The 23,219-nt window shown below is 36.4% G+C and overlaps 1 protein-coding gene across 4 annotated transcripts in view; it reads right to left on the bottom strand.

The window, feature by feature from the left end:
• Positions 1-23,219, bottom strand: part of adam12a (ADAM metallopeptidase domain 12a) — a 103,237-nt gene that overhangs the window by 24,179 nt on the left and 55,839 nt on the right. For all 4 annotated transcript variants that reach the window (XR_013795590.1, XM_079594518.1, XM_079594517.1 and 1 more), the window contains 6 exons: positions 20,623-20,688; positions 17,974-18,045; positions 17,111-17,280; positions 16,131-16,215; positions 10,498-10,646; positions 1,122-1,299 (listed from right to left, as the gene is read on the bottom strand). Coding sequence is in view for 3 of the 4 variants with exons in the window: in XM_079594518.1 (XP_079450644.1) it covers positions 1,122-1,299; positions 10,498-10,646; positions 16,131-16,215; positions 17,111-17,280; positions 17,974-18,045; positions 20,623-20,688 (720 nt within the window). In the remaining variant the exon portion in view is untranslated. The remainder of the gene's footprint in view (positions 1-1,121; positions 1,300-10,497; positions 10,647-16,130; positions 16,216-17,110; positions 17,281-17,973; positions 18,046-20,622; positions 20,689-23,219) is intronic.

Raw genomic sequence — 23,219 nt, forward strand, 5'->3', positions numbered from 1 at the left:
ACATGAATAAGTAATGCTTTTATTGTATGTTTCTGCTTCTTCTTCGCCTGTGTTTTGATCCAGAGGTTCTGTACTCTTTCAGAAGATAGGGCCCTCTACAGTATAACAGTGAAAATGACATCCATTGTGGGATTTGGTGGTGCGAAGCCGCATTCTCTATTCAGTACTTATTTTGAATAAGTAATTACTTCACAATCGCTAAAAAAATACATTCTGTATAGTATGAATGTGTGTAGTATGAATGTAATCTGGGCGTTACATTCACCATGTTGTCATCATCTTGTGACCTACCAGAGTCAGAGATCGATTATAACATAAATGATTTTGCAACAGATTTTGCACAATCAATTTGACCAAACTGATGCTGTTTTGATAATTTTATGCAGTGACAGCATCCTGGGCCAGTTTGTCTGGACATAAACCACATATATTTTCTATATTAAGTACTAAAGCTGCTTTGAAACAATCTGTATGGTCTAAAGCGCTATAAAAATAAATGTGACGTGACTAGATTGGGCACCAAAGTTGTGACAAAGGTGATTGGGTGAAGTAGATTTGCATATGTGTACAAGACTTTCAAGAACTTAAATAATTTCCCAGATGCTTCTTTCTGATTGCTGGCTGCGTGGAAATTCATGTGATATAAATTTAACATGAGCATTGTTGACGGATGCACACACACAAACACAGAACATTGTTATGTCTTTGCTATGCTATACTTCACTGCCAGCAACGTCTCAGCAAAGACATCAACGGACAGATTTAAACCTCCAGGAAACTCCTGAAGCGCTCTGACACAAACACAGGCTTTCCTCTGCGGTCCTCTCCAAAAAGCTCCCGGTCCGGCGCGACAGATGTGTCTCATTCCCAAACCACATCTTGAGCATCTTCTCACAGCACGCTCGCAGAAAACACTGGGCTGCAGAAACTGTTTATTTCGCGACTGCTAATGATGCACGACGCACTGGAGAGTGTGAAAATGTGCGGCACTTCTGGGAAACATGTAAACGTCTGAATAAAATATGTTTTTAAACACAAAACACACACACACACACACACACACACACACACACACACACATACACACACACACACACACACACACACAGGCTCTCATGTACCTCCACATCTCCGCAATCACACTGCTCTCCCTCCTCGACGTATCCGTTTCCACATTTCTGGCCTCCGTAGAGCACTTTCACCTCCGGCATGTTGAACAAACACATGCCCACACCTTTCTCCAAGCTCGCGGCTAGATCCTTCTTACTGCATGTACTGAAGACGGTAGGGAACGGGTACCTGCGAGAAGAAATATACCTCAGTGATGATAGGAAAGAAAACTGACTGTTGTTCAATCTTGTGACATTCAACATATGCACAAATAAATTGGACCAATCAGCCAGTAGAACTCGTGCCAAGGAAATGACATCATCCTGTAAGTCCCAGAGGGGGAAAAAAAGCAGCAAGAGATAAGAGATATTTATGAGTCCTGGGCCTGTAAGAGATTCACACCAGCTTCTCTGAGCTGTAAATTGGAGACAGCGGGAAGTGTGTGTGTGTGTGTGTGTGTGTGTGTGTGTGTGTGCACTAACACTTCCTATTACACATGGGCTAGTTTAGATTCATTTGGACTGAATTATCCAACAAACCAAGATTGTAATAGACTGGTTTGTGTTCATTTGTAGTGTTTGTGTACGCAAATATCACTGTTACAACTTAGAAACCACATAGAAACAAACATAAAAAATAATAATTAAAAAAACACTTTAGCAGCCACCTTGCAACATCCTAGCAAACACAGTAGCAACACCCTAAAAATCACTCAAAAGCAAAACTACTGAAAATACCATAGCAACTCCCTAGCAACCACCCAAAACACACTAAAAAATACTCAGATCACCAGATCAACCTCCAACACTAGACACTAAATAAGTAAATAAAAGTCTGTTTTACTTTGCAGACACACAACACTGGGTAACACTAACAGAAACACTTCCACGGATGGTGTTGATGATTGCAATTACACAGACACAGACACACACACAGACACACACACACACACACACACACACACACACACACACACACACACACACACACAATGCTCCCCTGCGGAGCATAACAAAATATTTAGCCGCAGCGTCTACATGATGAAATCTCGAGTTTACAAACAACCCAACTCACAGCCAGAGACTCTGGGAGAAATTACAACCCTCATCTCTGACGGACAGCGACGTGAGCGCTCCCAGCGAGAAGCATATGGCACATATTATGATACTGGACTGATGAGCTCATGATGGTGGAAGCCATCTGTGATCAGTGAGGGTCTTTAGGAAGATTTGTGATGGTGATTGCAGGATCTGAACTGAATCATTGCAGTCGGCCGGTTTCATTAACACACTGAATAACATCGATAAACATCCTGACGGATTAGATCAGTTTGATTGATTGAGATACAACATATGCTGTTGAACCGGAGGTTGAGTATTAAACACACAGACACTCATAGATGTTCTTACAACCTTATTATTAGCATGTAACTAAAGCTATTTTACGTTTAGCCAAATTTCACAATAAAGATTAATTTGCTTTATATTAAATTTTTAAAAGTTAAATGGAAATTAATTCTATCTATAAAAAATATTTACAAGAGAATAACATTGAAAAAATATTCAATTGAAGGAAATTTAATTAAATAGGCTTGCTTTTGGTGTGGACAATGGTACACTAATGTGTTAATGTTAATTTTATGAACAGATGTTGTCATTAATGTGTTGCATTTATGATTCTAAAGATAAGGGCAGGCATAATAAGCTTTAGCTTCTGCCTGCACCTGGTCATCTATTGTGTTTATGTTTCGAATTATTTGATTGAATGATTTGTAAATGACCAAACCGAAATAAATGAAAAAATGAAAATGAAATCTAAATGAATAAAATAATTGCAATTATTTAGAGCGAAGATGCATTATTGCACAATAATCAGACCCTAACCCTCTTCATATAAATATGTACACATATATTGTATAATAAATAAGAATGATGAAAAATTCAAATAAGAGTAATGAATGAATGAGTGAATGATGGAATGAATGAATAATGAATTAATGAATTAATTAATTAATGAAGTAAAGAGCAGGGATGCATTACTATATAAATGAAAAGTGACAGTAAATGAATTTACAATGTTGCAAAAAAATTATATTTCAAATAAACGCTGTTCTTTTTTTGATTGGAGTAATGATGCTAAAAATTCAGCTTTGATCAATAGGAATAAATTACATTTTATTATATAGTTATAGCAGTTTTTTAAATTGTAATCATATTTCACAATACAACAGTTTTACTGTATTTTTTATCAAATAACGGCAGCCTTGGTTAGTATAAGAGAAGTTTCATATATTTCAATAAAAAGAGACTGACCGCAGTCCCATGATGCCTCAGTGCTTTAGCATGAGCACAAACACAGCCAGATGTCATGTTCAGACCGCACTGCTGTTGAATATTCGTTCATTAAATGGTCACACACATCAACAACACACAGTCTGGACACTTTAATGCGTGTTCCTCAGACGGAAAGCTCATAGCACGCCTGTTGTTGCTTGTTTTTCTTCTCGGGGTTGAAGATTGCTCGAGTCCTGTGTGATTGTGATGAGTTTGTATTTGGTAATAGCTCTTGAATTATTGAAATTGTTTGGCACAGGCGTGTTTGATTGGCTCTGATGTGATTGTGAAGCGTGTGGCGAGGCTGCTGCGAGATGTCATGCGGCGAGAAACATCTGTCAATGCTGTCAAACATAGGAACCGCGGTAATCCGTCCAGGTCGTCAGGATCTCAAACACCTCTCAGAGAGCACATCATAGGATATGACTTCATGAAATCATTCATATTTGTTTGTGTTGAACTAATTTTTTTACAAATGACATTTACATTTACATTTATTCATTTAGCTGAATATGAACATATCCCATCTGTCCGTATGTTTTCCAACAGATGTGCTTTGGCGTTTCAATTACCCTAACAAATACAGCTTCCCTTAACAAGAACTGTAAACCACACTTGTTGATATTTACCAAAAGTGGGTGATTCACTTACTGTACTTTATTTTTGATCCAATAGCAAGTACTCTCAGAGACAACAATAATGCTATAAACTCAAAAATGGGTAATTATATTCAATTAACATGATATTTGAAAGCCATCATTTGTAAAATTAAAAGGCCTACACTGCAAATGATCACACTTCTGTTTTTGTTTATCATTTAATAACAATCTTAGAATATTTATAATCTTATATAACTTAATTTAATACATTTAGATAAACTTAAAACATTTAGAGAAAAGATAAATAGTTATTTATAAACATTTTGTTCTTTCAAAGGTTATATGAGACATGAAATATTAGTAATTTTCAATTCCTGTCATATGACATGCATATATATATATATATATATATATATATATATATATATATATATATATATATATGTAATTATAGGTAGACCAGCAGAAAACCAGCTCTAAACCAGCATGGCAATTCATACTCGGTTGTAAAACCTGCAAATTATCACTAATTTTACATTTCTGGAGACAAAAAAGCATGTGCCAGAACTCTATAGGACGATGTGAGCGCTTGCCAGGACATTGTTCTGTGTTTCTTTTCTCCTGTGTGACTTTTATACTGGTTTGCAATGACCAAATAATGACCGCACTATCATTTCTCTTTAAACTGAACGTGTAACAAGTGTTTACTAAATCCAGTTTCCAACCATCACAGCGTTCACCTCCTACTTCCACAGATCTACAGCCGATCTTTTCAGCATTCGCTTCAGAATCCAGTTGGCTTTGCTGTGGCCATTCGTATGCAGCAGAGCAGAAGAACACTGTGGAAGAGACGAGTGATGTTCGCTTCGTTCCTGGCACGCTCACTAAGACCACGGGGCAAACGCAAGCATGGACCAACTGTACCCACGACGCCCCGTGCCAGGGTGGCATAAGCCTGCGGGAGGATGAGAGATAAGCAGATGCTTCTCTTGCCTCCTGATGCCAACCCAGAGATCAGCGCTCAGCGAAGCCACAGTGACTCGAGTGTGTCTGAGCTCTGAAAACACCTCCTCTGGACCGGGCTCAACAGGAGGTGGCAGTAATAGCAGTGCCACGGGCACAGAGCATCTCACTGTGAGTGGGGTTTGTTCTCTATGAGGGTATGAGGAGCTTCCAGAGACTATAGAAACAGGAACAAATATAGCAGCGTTAGGAGCCACAGAACCTGTGTGTGTGTGTGTGTGTGTATGTGTGTGTGTGTGTGTGGGCACAATGGAGATGAAGAGAGAGTCGCCTAACAGAGTCCTTCTGTTACACTATATCACATACAGTGATTTTTAAAGGGATAGCTCACCCAAAAATTATATCTCTGTTCATTTACACACCTTCTTGTCGTTCTACACCTGCATGACTTTCTTCTGCTGGTCACAAACGATATTTTGAAGGATGTTGAAGTCCAAAAAAAAATGGTTTATTGTATTGTCATACAAGTTTGGAATGACATGAGGGTGAATAAATGATTGTCATTTCTCTTTAAAGTGCTTATCTGTGAAAGAGAAGCCATCCACTTTATTTTCCTCATCCATCTGACATTAAAAGTTAATGATTTAAAGGATTAGTTCACTTTCAAAAACTCACCCACATGTCATCCAAGATGTCCATGTCTTTCTTTCTACAGTCGAAAATAAATTAAGGTTTTTGAGGAAAAGATTCCAGGATTTTTCTCCATATAATGGACTACAATGGAAATCAACTATTCAAATGTTCAACGAAGTTTCAAATGTCCGTCTCAATGCAGCTTCAAAGTCTCGACACGATCGCAGTCGAGAAACAAGGGTCTTATCCAGCGAAACGATCAGCCATTTTATATAAAAAATAAAAAATAAAAGTTTTCACCAAAATGCCCGTTGTGTACCATCTCTGAGATGCGCCACGCATTCGAAAGGTCACGTTCACTTCATCTATCTAAGTTATTTGTCTGTGTACTCCGGTTCAAAAAGGGAAAGGGAGCGAAAAACTCCATCTCATTTTCTCCTCCAACTTCAAAATCGTACGATATCTTTGTTTTAATGTTGTTGTTTTTTTCGTGACCTTTCCACGTGATGACGTAATACGTGGCACATCTCAGAGATGGTACAAGACGGGCATTTGTGGTTAAAAAGTATATATATATATATTTTTTATAAAATGACTGATCATTTCGCTACATAAGACTCTTATTTCTCGACTGGGATCGTGTCGAGACTTTGAAGCTGCATTGAGACGGACATTTGAACCTTCTTTGAACATTTGAATATTTGGTTGCCATTGAAGTCCATTATATGGAGAAAAATCCTGGAATCTTTTCCTCAAAAACCTTAATTTCTTTACGACGGAAGAAAGAAAGACATGGACATCTTGGATGACATTGGGGTGAGTAAATGATCAGCAATGTTTTTTGGAAGTGAACTCATCCTTTAAGAATAATACAAAAATTGTTTTTTGATTGTTATGTCAAAGCTTGTTTTTGGTCTGGTTTAAATTATTTTTTGTTTCTAACCACAGTTTATTCAAATTAACTTTTTTGAAATTTTCACCCATTTGAATTGAGAATGTCCTTTAAATTCCAATTCAGTCCAAACTCACACTCATTTCCGATCTATCTGCTCCAAAACATCACATTACAAATCATGCTGGTGGCTTGAGCTGTAAATCTCTTCCGGTCTCCTTCAGAATGAGTCTCTGACCACACGTTGTGCAAATAAAGTCTGGCTACTTGAGATTAGATTCATCAAACCTGAAGCTGCTTCAGATCTCAGAGGGATTTTTCACCACTCATGTCTTAATTAATGCAATTATATAGATGTGAAGCTGCAAAACGAGCACCTGCTGTGATGTTGAATTCATTTACGCTTTGATCTATGAAAGCTCTGTGAGAGGAGGCACAGACTAATGTGCAGTAATGGAAGAAATATCCATCTTTAATTGTTCGATTCCAGACTCTTATTTGTATAAGGTGCAGAAGGCAGGTGGAACAAAACTGACAAATAAGTTTCTTATTTTCTGTCTCTCTTTTTACTTTTCATTTCATTTATTTCATTTCATTTATATTTTATTTCATTCTTTTGAAAAAGAAATGAAAAGGAGCAGAAAGAAGATAAACTTATAATATCTGCCCCTTATCAACATAAGTTAAATTACAATTCCAAAGAGGTGCGCTTACAATACACGTCTACTTTGCAACACATATACAAAGACATAAATCAAATATCACATTTCCTGCTAAATTGATGCATTATATTTTTCTATTAGTAATGCTTTTACACTCTTCTTAAAAACAAAAAACGATGTTGAAGTTTTTAGATTGTTCCACAGACTGACACCTTGTATTGAGACACTCTTTCCTTTCATTTTGTTCTAAACTCGGGTTTCTGAAAGACTTCAGTTCCTCTTAAATTGAATTTACTAACTCTCTTGATGAATCTATTTTGCAATTTATCCGGTAATGTTTTCAGATGAGCTTTATACATTATTTTTAGAAGCCTATATTCTAATAAGTCATTGAATTTTAAAGTTTTTAACTATCTAAATATTGGATTTGTGTGGGCCCTATATTTCTGGATGAGATCTGTTTTTCTCGTCTGGTCAGCAGGGCCAGGTTCTTCACGACACCTCTTTATGAGCACATAATCGAGCGTTTATCATGGGTGCAGTCCAGGTCACACACACAGGACACAGTCCAGCTAAAACACTCGTGCAGATGAACTGATACACACTAGAGGATGCTGGGATTGAGTTGGCCGCTGCGCAACCATCTGCCTCCTGAGAAAATGTAACATGGCCTGCAAATGTGTGATTTACTTCCCTAGAATTAAACAAGACAACTGCTATTACAGACTCAAAAACGGCTGCAAGCCAATTCTCCGGGATACCACACATTACATGTCTCTGCTACCTGACGGATCCCACTGAGATCGGTCTCGTGAGAAATCACACCAGTTTCTATAACAGTACTGACACTTCGCCAGTCAGAGACGCCCAGTGCCTGTCAATCATTGCGCATGTTCATTCCTGACCCCGTTTCCCCTCGCTTTGTGCTCAATTACTTGTCACTCTTTGCTATTTCTGTCTAATAAGAAGTCAGAAGTTCAACAATAAAGTTAGGTGCTATCTATAAGTGTTTGTTTGTTTCCCACGTGTGCTTGAAGATGCATGACGCTTATTTACTGCAGCGGATATAGAAGATTTATTCTTTTGTCTTTCATTTTTACCAGCTTTTTCTAAATGTATTAATGGATTATAATATAATATAATATAATATAATATAATATAATATAATATAATATAATATAATATAATATAATATAATATAATATACCGAATCCCTGCTACTTTACAGAGGATGAACGGTTTAGAAAATGAATTGATGGATTATAATATAATATAATATAATATAATATAATATAATATAATATAATATAATATAATATAATATAATATAATATAATATAATATAAAAAGTTTGTGTTTGCAAAATATATGTGTGTGTACTGTGTATAATTATTTATATATATAAATACACAAACAATCATGTATATATTTAAGAAAAATTGGTTATATTTATATATTAAATATTTATATATATAATATAAATTATATAAATGTATACAGTATATAAATGCAAATATTTCTTAAATATATACATGAATGTGTGTGTATTTATACATAATAATTATACACAGTACACACACATATATTATGCAAAAACAAACTTTTATTTTGGATGCGATTAATCACGATTAATCTTTTGACAGCCCTAATTATAATATAATATAATATAATATAATATAATATAATATAATATAATATAATATAATATAATATAATATAATATAATAATACATGTTTATTTATTCCAACGTTTTGGCCATTAACAGTTGTTTTTTATATACAACATTCACTATATATATATGTGTGTGTGCGCGTGTGTGTGCGTGTGTGTGTGTGTGCGCGTGTGTGTGTGTGTGTGTACAGTATATCCCACGACTGCACATATTTACCCGGATCAGTAAATATGTGCTCCAAAACATGTGTGATGCAATTTATTTCTAAAAAAAAGGTTAACTAAGCCCTCTATTATTTCAAAAATTGAATCAGTATGAACTAAAATTGTCTCCATGTTTTGTACTACGGATGCATTTAATTTCATGAGTTTTGAGTTCTCAGAACATCTGCCCATAAAACCAGGCGTCCCGTATAACAATACAACAGATGACAATAAATCAGCAACAAGTTGCACAAGCTCTGATGTTTTTATGAAATAGCTATCAGACATGTACCGGTGGGGTCAATTGGAAGCATGTGGCTAAAGGCTAATGCCGTCCCGCCGGGTGGGGTGTTGAAGTCTGCTGTTGTGCAGATGACCAAATGGAGCTCATTATGGAGTAATGAGGCAGAAATTCAGCTAACCTCTAACAACCAGACGGAGCCGTCATGTGCTGAGGAGGCCGGATGAAGGTGACATGAGGGTAAAACTGAATGAGAAAATGATTCACGCTCACGTCAGCTGACGAGTTACAGGGTTTTCTGCTGAACACGAGATATTGTGAGGAACACTGGTGTCCAAACAACATGAAATCCTGCTGACTTTCACCAAAAAGAAAAAAAAAAGAAAAAATTAACAGACATTAAGCAGACAGTCTACAAAATACTCTAATGTAATGAGAGTTAGTTGACATGTAGTTACTTATAGTTAGTATAATGTTCGAAAGGGATCATCAAAATAAAGTGTTACCCAGAATTGTCATTTTTTGGTAGTAAAACCTGACTTCCTTTAAATGAGTTAATGAGCAAGACAATATCATTAGAAATAAACTTAAAATATTTAAATATTCAACTCTGTATGGCACTAAAATATATCCATATGTGTAAGAAATATATTAAAAACAATTTGCCTCAATAAAACATCAACATATATTAATATTTAAAATATATTGATTTAATACATATATATTTTAACACAAGATGGCACTAAAATATTTAATAATACATAAATAAACATATAAACACCCTGGCTGACTACGTGTCCAGGGTGTTTCCGTCGCCTGTGGCCCGAGACGCTGTGATACCAGAGGATAAGCGGTTTGGAGAATGAATGGGTTGATAATAATATATTAATAGAAATTCATCATTAGATGACATCATACGGTATAAAAAAAAAAAAAAAAATGCAAGTTTATATCTCGCAATTAGGACTTTGTAACTCGCAATTGCGAGTTTATATCACAATTCTGAGAAAAAAAGTCAGAAATGTGGGATATAAACTTGCATTTACCCGTTTAATTATTTTATTCTGTGGCTTCCATAGACTGCAGAACGGACACTTTCTGACACCAGGCTCCGCCCACAAAAGAAGCGTCATCACTGTTCACAAACAACAAAATAGTCGCTAGATGCATTTTTTTGGTAGCTCTCACCCAGTGGAGGGGGTCATGATACATCCGCCTCGGTCCACAGTCGCTCTGCACCCGCACCCGCGCTCCGGCGTGTCGTGATTCATGCCAAAGTTGTGTCCGAGCTCATGGGCCAAAGTAACCGCAGCGCCAAGGGGGTTATCAGAGTGATCCTAAAACACAGAGAGGGCGAGAATGTAAAAAAAAATGCGACTTTCTTTCTCACAATTGAGAGTTTACATCTCGCAATTCCAGTGTTGGGGGAAATTATTGTAATGTGGTACAATATTGCATTACTCCCTAAAAAAATAAGTTTGTTTTTATGGAAAGTAATGTTGTTTTACTTTTGCGCTACTTTTTTCTCACTTTGGACTTGCTTGCTTGTTTAAAAAAACAAAAAAACAAAAAAAACATAAGTTCTATTTTTGGCAAATGTTAAAGTACGAAAAGTGCAAATGCAAAAGGAAATGCAAACTCATGCCTGTACATTTCAGCGTTGCTGCCATTCTGGATTGCAGAAGAAAAGGACGCAGGAGAAGAAAGTTCAGCACTTTGGCTGCATTAGAAATCGCATACCTCCCTACTATATAGTAGGAAAAAAACAGTATGTGGTAAAAGATTTATGTCCGAATTTATAGTGCTTATAAATGAGTAAAAGTACCCGGATGACCTTCTTCCGTTTAGATTCTGAAGTGTGCATACGATGTTAGTACACGTCTTTATATCCCATGAGGCCACGGGAGAGGATTTGTGAAGTGACACAACTGAGGCTGGTAGGTCACATGATAATGACAACAAGGCGAATGTAGTGCGTCCAGATTACATCCAGTACATACTACACAACTATACCATACGTAAAGCGCTTTGGGTGTACAGTAGTACATATGAAAGCGATATATAAATGCCTCATTCTATTCTATTCCATACACACACTAGAACATACTTTTTAGCAGTCGTGGAGTAATTACTTTTTCAAAAGAGAGAGAGTATGCGATTTCGGACACACCTCTTCAGCAATAAAAAAACAAAAACATTGGTTAATAAAGTGAGAAATGTTTTATTATTTAACATATTTACTTATTTTTATTAATTTTGAGGAATACTGAATCTGTTTTTGTGCAAGTGAGATGAGTAAATGCTCACATTTAGTCTAGAACTACTGTACAATAATCATCATGTTTACTCACAACGCCTCGGCACCATTTCTCTCAACAAGGGGACAGGAGAGCTGTCGGACATACATGGTAACACAGTAACTTGAAAAAGTTGTAAAATTATAAGTAACATTTACTAGTTACTTGATGTTTACTAGGTAATGCTTTACCCCCAACGTATAATTTGTAACTGAATTCTCGGTTTACATCTCGAAATTTTGATTGTTTTGAGCCACGGAATAAAAATAAGAAAAAAATGTAATTACAACTTTATCTCACAACTATGACTTTTTCCCCACATAATTCCAAGTTTATTTATCGCAAATCTGAGTTTTTATCTCAAAGTAAAAAAAAAAAAAAAAGTATTTTTTCCCCCTTCTTTTTTTCATGGTGGAAACATGCATTGATACGGAAAGTGTCAGGCAAGCAAAAACAATAAATCCACATCCTTGAAAGGAGCTTGGTGTTTTAAAATAAGCAATCAATTTCAATTTAAAACAAACAAGAGCAATTTCTTCCTCTGTGACCCCAGAGAGCCGAGAGGCGTTATCCGTTCGGTTCCACCTTCCCTCCCCAGATTAGATTTATCCCCACATCTCTCCTCCTGCACGTTTGTTTTTCTCTCAGAAAACGGTTTCACATGAGATCAGTAATGAGCAGACACTAACGGCCTTTATAATTACTTTTCCACAAATCCGTCAGAGCAGCATAACTCAAGATCCGTGCGCTGCTGTAATTGCTCCAGCGCTGCCAGGACACAACCAAACCGTTCTGCAGGCTTTGTTTGGGGAAGGGTGTGTGTGTGTGTGTGTGTGTGTGTGTGTGCTGATGAGGCAGGACAGACACAATTACAGTCATTCCTGTAAGTCGCTTTGGTAAGGACGCGTCTGCCAAACACGTGAAAATCAAATTAAAATGAAGAAAATCAGCAGCTTCAGTTCAGTTCTGAGTGATTATTCGTGTCAGGTGGTTTTTGCAGAAAAAAGTTGAGCAGAGAAAAGTTTGATTTTGTGTTTATGATAATTAAAAATAAAATAAAAATACTGGAACCAAATTATTTTAAAAAGTTTGGGGTCAAGAAGAAGTATTAAGAAATTTGATTCATCAAGGGTGCATTAAATCAATCAAAAGTGCGAGTAAACATTAAATTATAATGATTTCTATTTCAAATAAATTATGTTCTTATGAAATTTCCATTCGAGATTTCCACAAAAACATGACGCATCACAACTGATTTCAACACTGATAATGAGAAATGTTTCTTGAGCAGCAAATCATCATATTATACTGATTTCTGAAGGATCATGTGACACTGAAGACTGGAGTAATGATGATGAACATTCAGCTTTGATCACAGGAATAAATTAAACTTTAACATATATATATATATATATATATATATATATATATATACATATTTTTTTTTTTATTTTTTTTTTTTACATATTTTAAATTGTAATAATATTTCACAATTGTACGTTTTTTACTGTATTTTGATCACATATATGCAGCCTAGGTGAGCAAAAGAGACTTCTTTCAAAAATATCAAATCTTACTGACCACAAACTTTTGAACGGTAGTGCATGTTGCATATAAGGTATACATTTTATAAAAAAAAAAACTTTAGCTGGCTACAGACAATCAACTTTTTCTTCCAGCCAGCTTTCCAAACATTTAATAAGTGTATCAGGCAAAAATGCTGATGCTTATAAATCTGGCACGTTCTATAATAAGCTTTATTTGCATAGAAAGAATGCATGTTTGTCAAGAAAAGTGTGACAATGACTCTCATTTAAATATGAATGATGCAATGCTCCACCAGTGAATACACACTAGATGAAGTGTGATGGAGCGTTATGATGGAGGACAGGAGTGTGTAAAGTCCATTTAGCGAACGTGAAAAGAACCAGATCAGTTTGAAACCAAGCGGGAATACAGCAAATTGGATTTGCAAAAGCCTCATTGGTTAAAGGATGCTTATATCCGAATGCACTGTGGCACAAGTTACAATTTTCTCACTCTAGAGGAGACAAATTTAAGATTACTAGCATGTTTTTTTGCAACAGAAAAATCAGAGAAGCAAAAAGTCTCCATTTAATCTAATTTCTCTTCTTTTGATAACATTTGTGAATTTTATTTACAATGGAAGTGTGACTGGAGATTTCTCAGCTGAACATAATCATCTATAACTTGTGTATCTCATTTACAATCAATTGCATTTTCAGGAAGCTTAGGTCCTATTATCAATCATGATGTTTAGTGAGAACTGGTGAAATGAGGACAAAACCTCTCCGAACACAAAGTCATGAGATCGTGCCATGCTTCTGTTAAATGTTGAGGCTTTTATAGTAGCAACTCCACTAAATCAAACAGCAAAAACAGAAGTCTATCATGCAACCAGTCTGCAATAGGCGGCCAAAGGGAATAAAATGCCTCCGACGGATGAGTCAATGAAGAAAACATGCATGTCTTTTGTTGTTTCGTCTGAAGAAGATTAATTGTTCTGGTAGAAACTGCATGCGACACATGATCCATAATGGAGAAGCTCCACATAATTGGATCCTCAATCGAACACAAATACTGTCTGAGATGGACCAATTTACTCCAACCTTAAAGCCAAAAACACACTCTATGCAAGCAGAACGAAAGCAATTAGTTTGCTTTGAATGCTTGTGTTATTAAACTGAAGGTGTTATTAGTCAGGTATCCAGCCATAAATAAGCCAACAGTTTAATGACTGCAACTTCAGATGATTTGCTGAGCAAGAACACACGCAGCTCTCCCCTCCGTATCTCAGAGCTGCTTTGATTTTGTGTCTCGGTAGAATGTAATCGTCGTGTGCCGTGATCAATGTGTGGGTTTGATTTATGTGGAAGCGCCTCTAGATGTCCGTGCTGAGTGAGTTAGTGTCCTCATCTGAACTACCTGATGCTTGCAATGCGACTAAAATACATAAAACGGAGATATGATGTGACAAAATGAAGATTTTATGGTTTCAAATTAAGCAACTCTGCAAATATGTATATATATGTATGTATATGTATATATATATATATATATATATATATATATATATATATATATATATATATATATATATATATATATATATATTAGGGCTGTCAATCGATTAAAAAAAATTAATCGCGATTAATCGCATGCTTGCCATGAGTTAACTCGCGATTAATCGCACATTTTTTATTTGTTCTAAATGTACCTTAAATTAATACTTTTCAAGTTTGTATAATACTCTAATCATTATGGGCATGGATAAATATGGATGCTTTATGCAAATGTATGTTTATTATTGAAACCATAGTTAACATAGAGCATGAAGACGAGACATGTTTCAAAGGTCATAGATGTTTTTCAAAGAACTTGTTCATGTCTATTAGACACATGAAGAAAGAATAAAGAAATACCAGGTTCCCATTACGTCTCTTTCTTTGCACTGAGCAATTTACTAAAACAAACATGTTTAGATGTTTGCATGGCAGGGCAGCTCTTCTGAAAATGCTAAATGTACATTTATTATTTATTATTACATTAGTTTGTCTCTCTCTGTGCCCATTTTGATTAAGCTAAATTCTCAATAAAACAGTTTTATTGGTATATTTTACTGTTTCTGCTGTCAAACAACGGAATGAATATGAAATAGTGACTGAAACGCGACCCATTAAACATAACCAGCTCTCCCTTCCAAGATGTTAATCTGCACAACAATCCTGATAATCGAGCCGTCGTCTGATCAAATCAAATACACATAAGATAAAGACAATATCTCTGTTGTGATTTCTGCTATAAGTGCATGTAAAATAGAGAAGCAACATAATAACTGTGTTTAACTGAATTAAAGCGCTGCTCCTCTCTACCACGCGAGACGCAGAGCGAGCGAGCGAGAGAGAGAGAGAGAGAGAGAGAGAGAGGTGCGCACGTGCTGGGAGAGTACCGGCGATTCTCAGAAACTAAAGGTTTGGGCGCTTTATTGAAGAGAAAAAAATCGCTAAAGGGGTCTGCAATGTCGCTAAGTTGGCAACACTGTGTATCTCCATTTCTCCAACTAGGGTTGGGCCACGGGTCAAACTGAAAATACGCGCTGCGTTAATCGCGCGTTAAAAAAATTAGTGCCGTTAATATGATGTTGTGTTAACGCCTAATTAACGCGTTAACTTTGACAGCCCTAATATATATATATATATAAATTAAGCTGACAACATTTTAAATACTCAAAAATATAGATGAACCTAATCTACTCCAAAAAAAGCTGGGTTGTTTCAACCCATGTTTGGGTCAAATATGGTAAAACTCAACTGTTGGTTTAAATTTTTGAATTTGGTTAAAATATGGAAAACCCCCCACTGCTGGTTTAACATTTTGAACGCATTTTTTAACTTCTTTAACGGTTGGGTTTGTCCATATTTGACCCAAACATGAGTTGAAACAACCCAGCGCAAACATTCTAAAATGATCATTCATCAGGAATGATTGACAGATGTCACTCACCATGACGATTCCCCCTGACTGCTCCGCAGTGCACATGCTCATAATGGGAGCCATGCCGATGGTGGTGCCCTGAAAATAAACCCCACTGAGGAGGGAAAACAGGGAGTCATGTGACACAGATGTCAACAGCATAATACATCACGCTGGGTACATTTTCAACAGAAATTAAGTGTTTTAAAGGAGTGGTATAATGTCCTTTTCACAAGATGTAAAATAAGTATTTGATGTCCCCAGAGTGTGTGTGTGAAGTTTTAGCTCAAAATACCTCACAGATATTTTTTATAGCATGTTAAAGTTGTCACTTTTTGAGGGTGAGCAAAAACACACCGTTTTGTGTCTGTTCCTTTAAATGCAAATGAGCTGCTGCTCCCGGCACAGGGGGGCGGAGCTTCGACAGTTTACACTCACACACACATGCACTGAAAATTTCAAAAATTTTTAGTCTTTTATGTTCAAAATGGATTCAGATTATAATGGAGAGACTCAAGAAGTGACAACATGTAGAAGCAACAGGCCATTTCTGATTGATTAGTTGGTGAATTTATGTTGCTGATGTGTAGTTATCTTCTAGTCATTGATTAGCATATTCTGTCTTGATAATCTATAAATCGTGTTCAGGGGGCGGGGTTTATGTAAATTCTAGGGATGGTGATGTCAATAACCATGGAGAAATGTTCCTACCAGGCGTTTATTGTGGTCCTTAAAAAGCGATTTCTTTAAAAGCAAATATCTCCCTTTGCTTTGAACTTTGACCATTGTAACTTTGCAGATGTTGTTTATGATCAAACAGAAAACTAAAGTTAAAAAAGTGAAATCATAATCAACCACCCCTTTAACTACAAATATGTGAATAAAACCTCATGTAGTTTTCAACGTTTCAAAATAAGAAATGGCGAAACAATTTCCTGGAAGCAGAAGTGCATTGACTCTAGTGGTAAACCGCATGGTGTGTTTCCCACCTGCCGGCCCTCAGCGGTTACCTGATCAGCTGAGCGTTATCGTGAGGTCTCAGCGGGAGCAGCTTGAGTTTTCTCCAGTCCAGGAACTCGTGGAGCGATGTAAACGGATCCTGTGTGATGGAGCATTTGTCTCCGTCACTCCACACCTCCAGCCCCACCAGAGCCACACGGATATTCAGCGATCTGTAAAACTGGAACACGGCAGCGCTAACGTTAGCTAATCAGCTTAAACCAGAACAGCAATGTTTCAAGGGACTAAAACCCAACACAATCTGGCTTTAGATACACAAGTTGCACAAATATGAACTTTTTTTTTATTTTTTTATGTAAATACATAAATTGGTTTGAGGGCTTGAATGTAAATCAGAATGACTTAACTTAAATTTAACATTTAAATTTCAAGTTAACAAGCATTTTCCTACAAAAATTATCCTACACCTATTTGATTTTTGAATTCATGTGTGTGTATCTTTCTTAATATAATGCAAAAAATATCAAATCATGTACCATTTATTTTTAATTAAATAAAGCAACATAATACATATATTGCCCCATCTTTTCTCCCTCATTACCTTGTTTGCTCCCTATTTATTCTCCTTGTGTTTGCAGTCCTGTGCTAGATCGTCGACAACTCAAGTCAAGTCAAGCTGATCATGTTTTCCCACCTGGGGTAGTTTTTGTTTTGTTTTGTTTTATTTGTATTATTAATAAAAAAGCCTGTTAATCTGCATTATTGATTCCTTTCTCCTTTCATCACTTCAAACCAGACCGAAACCAAATGCACTAATTTGCATTTAAATTTGCATTTTGTGTGTGTGTGTGTGTGTGTGTGTTAGAAAATGATCTCTAATGTGGTGATATTAATTTTTAATTTCCAATTTTACCTTGTCCACATAGTTGGCTATTTCAGCAAGCCTCTGTTTCACTTTCTCCACGTCTTTCCCCTGTTTCTGATACTGCAATGCAAAGGAAAACAAGAAAGTCTTTAAACTGCAGCCAAATGTGTCATTCATTGGCCGACTGTGGTAAATGTCACATGAGGTAATCCATTTTCCACGGGCAGCGGCACACAGATGTTGAGCCAAAACATGACCAGACGTGGTTGATGTCCAGAATGTCAGTCGGTGGATGTAAAAACGGCTTTTCAAAATAAAAGCCCGGATTGGAAATGTGTCACTCATGATTGCTACCTCCGCTCCGGGTGTTGTAGGATGAGTGGAAATAATCAGGAAGGAAGCTTTGATTGCTGTAAAACATACAGGACAATAAGAGATGCACTACTTCTAACTCTTTCCTTAACATCTTCCTGGTTTTCAACAGGTACATCTGGAGAACATAAAGCTCATTCAACAAACCAAATGATTAGGTTTTGTTCTTTTCCTTAAAATATCACATGACAGGATATTTGAATGACAGAAAGAAGTTATTTAGCCAACAAAGCATTTCTTAAAGCACATTAAAAACACAAAAAGGTCAAGTGATCACAGCTGGGCGTCCTCACTTCCAGCGCAAACAAACAATCTAATCTGCTTTAACCTTTGACCTCTCACCTCCCAGACTCCCTGAACTCGAAGGGGTCGTGACCTTGTTTTTTACATAGAGGTCAGGATGTATGGAGCTGCAATGATGTAGTTCAGCTGGTTTTGCTTATTTTAATAGAAATTAAGCTGACAAAATAAAATGAACAAACACAAATTAAAACAAAAAATAAACATTAGATGAAAAATTTAAACTAAATGAAATTAAGCCGATTTGTTGCCTTTCCAAATTACTGAAAGTTGAAGAACTAAAATTACTAACTGAATTACTAACTAAACATGAAATAACATTTTTTTAACTATTTGGAATTATTTGTAAAAATTACAAAAGCACGTTAAAAAAATTACAATAAATTAAAGATTTTAAAAATATATATTTTTAAAAAGCTAATTTAAAATATTAATAATACCAATACTTCAATTGGACATTAAGTGGTGTCCAAAACACAACACCAAAAATGTTTATAGTGCAATGTTATTCATATTATTCAATGAGGTTTATGAATATTACCATGAATTCCATTTTGATTATTTGTTGTGACATGTTCAGATTCCCAATAGTGTTTGGTTTCCCAATGCTTCTTGTAAATAGCTGGTTGCATGCTTTTGGCAGTCAATTGACCTATGGCTAAGCCACGCCCCCAAATGTGATGAGCCAATCACAGTGCGCATAGCTAACCCAATACACTCGGACATTCTCTGCTTCCACGTCCATTGAAATGCATTGCAGTTAGTCAGTTTTCATTCGTTTTTATACGTTTTTTCTTGTCATTTTAAGTTTAAAATGGTCAAACGGTGTGCATGGGGTACAAGCAACACTAGGTATCCCGAGAGGCTGGGCGACGGAGTGTATTTATTACCCTTTCCCAAGCCACATCTCAACCGAGATAAGTGTCTGCTCTGGATTAAGTTATACGGTAGACCACAACACCAACTAAACTTGGATAAATTAAACAAGGATGTCTACATTTGTTCTAAGGAAAGTCAACAACGTATTTGAACATTATCTATAACGTAACGTTAGGGTAACATTAGAAAACGTTAACGTTAGCTTCTAGCTGCGTTGTACATCATGTCACTTAGCTTCATTAACATATCTGTAAATAACCGAGATAACAAATGTTAGCAATGTTGTGCTGAATGATTCATGTAAATACTGTAGCACCACACTAGCGGAGAGGTAACGTTAGGCTACTCTCGGTAAAGTTGGTAAAAAGGCTTGTCCTGGAAACGTATGCAACTTGGACCTGTACATATTTAATTTGTTCATGAACCATTAATTACATATTGAAGCATAACGTTTTAGACAACTTTCTACCAAAACAACTGGGGAACAATTTTTTTTTTTTTTTTTTTTTTGCTGTTTATCACGTTTACAGTGTGACCTGTACATTTTTGCCTGGAGCTGAAGCTTTTCATCGACCTTCTCAATGATAAAATTAATAATATAACCCTCCAATGCATATAAGGTCCTTTTGGTGACTTCGAGATGATATATAATCTTTCTGTCTCCAAAAATCATCAATTGTCTCCTGTGACAGCTGTCTCTTACTGTGACAGCTGCCATAGCGCCTGAATGTTGACTGTGTCCGCGTGACTGGAGGGGGCGGGGCTTAGCCATAAGTCAATAATTCAGCGTATAAAACACTGTGTTGATCAGTATTTCCTTTTTTTCTTTTAAACGCATGTTCTGGTTTTTGAGGACGAGGGCATGTCACAACCTGTTGACATCTGCATAATTCATCAAACGTCTACTAGTTGTGAGTAATGAATCTGTGCCAAAATGCTTGTGGATAAACATATCTATATATATATATATATACATGCAGTGTAATACGGTTAGCTATTATTTGCACTGAGCATCACTGATGTCTGTGACCCACTTAGAACAGAAATGCATTTCATTTTTGGGTCAGGACCAAATGGTTTGGAAGCGCGGATTTGTATGATTGAAGGTCGCAGATGTGTGTGAGGTCAACAGCATCTCTTCATTACCTCGCGGTTGTCTGCGACGATGATCAACTCCACATGCTTGGTGCTGCTCTGGGCGTCTCTTTTATCCTGCAGGGAAAGACAGACAGAACATGATTAAACTTCGCCCTCTTCCTCTGAAGGACACAGTTAATAGAGGTTTCACTCAAGAACCTTTTATAAAATCTCCCAAGGCCCATTTTGCTAAGAGTCTACATGGCCTTTAAGGCACAGAGGTTATGTCTTCACCTCTCTTCCAAATGTGCCCTCTATTAACAGATCAGTGAGTGATTGAACATCCTCTTCTGGTTTCAGCATTGCCCGCAAAATACATCTGATCCGCAGCGACGTGCGTTCCAGGAGACTTTCACTTTAAAGGAACACTACACTTTTTTTGGAAATAGGCTCATTTTCCAACTCCCCTAGAGTTAAACAGTTTTACCGTTTTCTAATCCATTCAGACGATCTCGGGGTCTGGCGGTAGCACTTTTAGCTTAGCATAGATCATTGAATCTGATTAGACCGTTAGCATCTCTCTCAAAAAAATGACCAAAGAGTTTCGATAATTCAAAACTCAAAACACCAGACTGCCGTACCAGCAGCACAATGATATTACAAACTTAGTGCCGGTCACTTTGGAAGTTACCGAGCTGGGGACTATTTTCATGCGCTGTGTACCGGTAATATCATTGCGCTGCTGTACGGCAGCAGTTCTTTGATTATTACACAGGAATGAGAGTATAGTTCCTAGTCATATTGGCCTAGAAAATCACAACTTTTCATTTTCTGTCGGTCTTAGTACACGATGACTACAGAAGAGTCAAGTTTTAAATAGGAAAAATATCGAAACTCTTTGGACATTTTTTTTGAGAGAGATGCTAACGGTCAAATCAGATTCAATGATGCTAAGCTATGCTAAAAGTGCTACCGCCAGACCCGGAGATCGGCTGAATGGATTCGAAAACGGTAAAACTCAACTGTTTAACTCTTATCTAGGGGAGTTGGAAAATTAGCCTATTTCCAAAAAAAAGTGGAGTGTTCCTTTAACAGCCTTCAGATTGCCTGGCCATCTTATTTACTCGTGTGAAAGACCCACTTGTCTTTTATAGATGTCTTTTTCAAACGCAGTCTTACAAGAAATTCTCACCTACTCTCTCGTCGTTATCACTATTTTCCACATTTTAGAATAAAAGTCATCAACACTTTTAAATAACAAAATTGGAAGTATGAGAATAATAAAGTGGAAGTAAATATTATACATATGAAAATTCTCTTTTTGAGATTTTTTTTGTCTAGAGACTCTAAAATAAAAATAATATAAAAAATTAAAAATGTAATAAAATAAAATAGTGCAATATAAGACGTCATTAAGTGTGCTTAAAAGTTTGAGTGGAGAAAAGTCTTTGAAGTAATTCTCAGCTTTTATGTTTATACTGTATAACTCTTTAATTGGTCTTTGGTTTTCAACAATTGCTTTCTCACAATACATGTATGTGACAACGGCTTGCTTTACAAAAATATAATAAATATTACAAGCCCCCATTAATTCTGCATATAAATGATACATATATACTAGTGGTTGTGTAATTTTCATCTAGTAAAGTCTTCATAGCTCAAATATAACCGCTGATTTTCATTTCAAGACTGGAGTGTAGAAAGGAGGGTGTTATGATTCATGAAAACGAGTAAATCCCCAAGCTGTGAAATGAACGTCTGCTCTAGGATGAAAATATTCAGGCAAATTGGTCAAGCCGGTCAACCAGCTAGTTAAACACAACCTTAGACCAGCAAACCGCCTGGTTTAGGTTTTCTGCAGGGATACAATATTAAGATTAATGAATGTGGTAAGAGTGTTCGAGCCATAGCCATACCAACCATACCAGCGTGTTAAACCTAAACCAACATTAAAGGCCATTGCACACACGGAAATTTGCATCCGAAATATTCGCACGTTCAAAAATAAATATGACCTCATGTTATGTAAATCACGTTTGCACACTGCCTCTTCTTTCGTCCGTCATAAAAAAAATCGAAACGGGTTAGATTTTCTGCGTTTTTCGCATCCGTAACAAGCAGTTTGAATGGTGTTTGAATGGTGCTTTGACAATTCAGAGCCACCGAAACACGAATAAGAAAAAACGCATACGACAATTTCGGACTCACGCCCGTTTCACACATACTCCGTATGCAGTGCGTTTGCGGTGCGTGTTGCAGTGCGTGTGCGGTACTGGAGCAGCACGCGCTATAGTGCTTTCACATATGCTGCGTTTGCAGAGCGCTACTGATACGTAGTTTCTGTGTCACAAAAATAAAAAAATGGGTAGGCTAAGTAATTTTGATTTTAAAACCAAACTTTAACTTTGACATTGTTACAGACATTACAACAGTATGAAATTAATTTTAATCATTGTGATTCTTTGTTTTAGTTCGAGTTGTTGACAGAAGAAAAGCTATCACGCTATATCTGTTGCTAAGATATAATACACAAATATTTTAAATTAGAATACAAATGTATAAATACTGATTATAAATGCATATTTTAAGACTGAAAAAAAAAATAAGAACCGGGAGAGGGCTAGCCCCCAGAAGACAAAGGACCTTTTAGGAAATTAACATTTGAT

The sequence above is a fragment of the Phoxinus phoxinus genome (assembly GCF_949152265.1).
Source record: "Phoxinus phoxinus genome assembly, chromosome: 21".
Classification (NCBI taxonomy): Eukaryota; Metazoa; Chordata; class Actinopteri; order Cypriniformes; family Leuciscidae; genus Phoxinus; species Phoxinus phoxinus.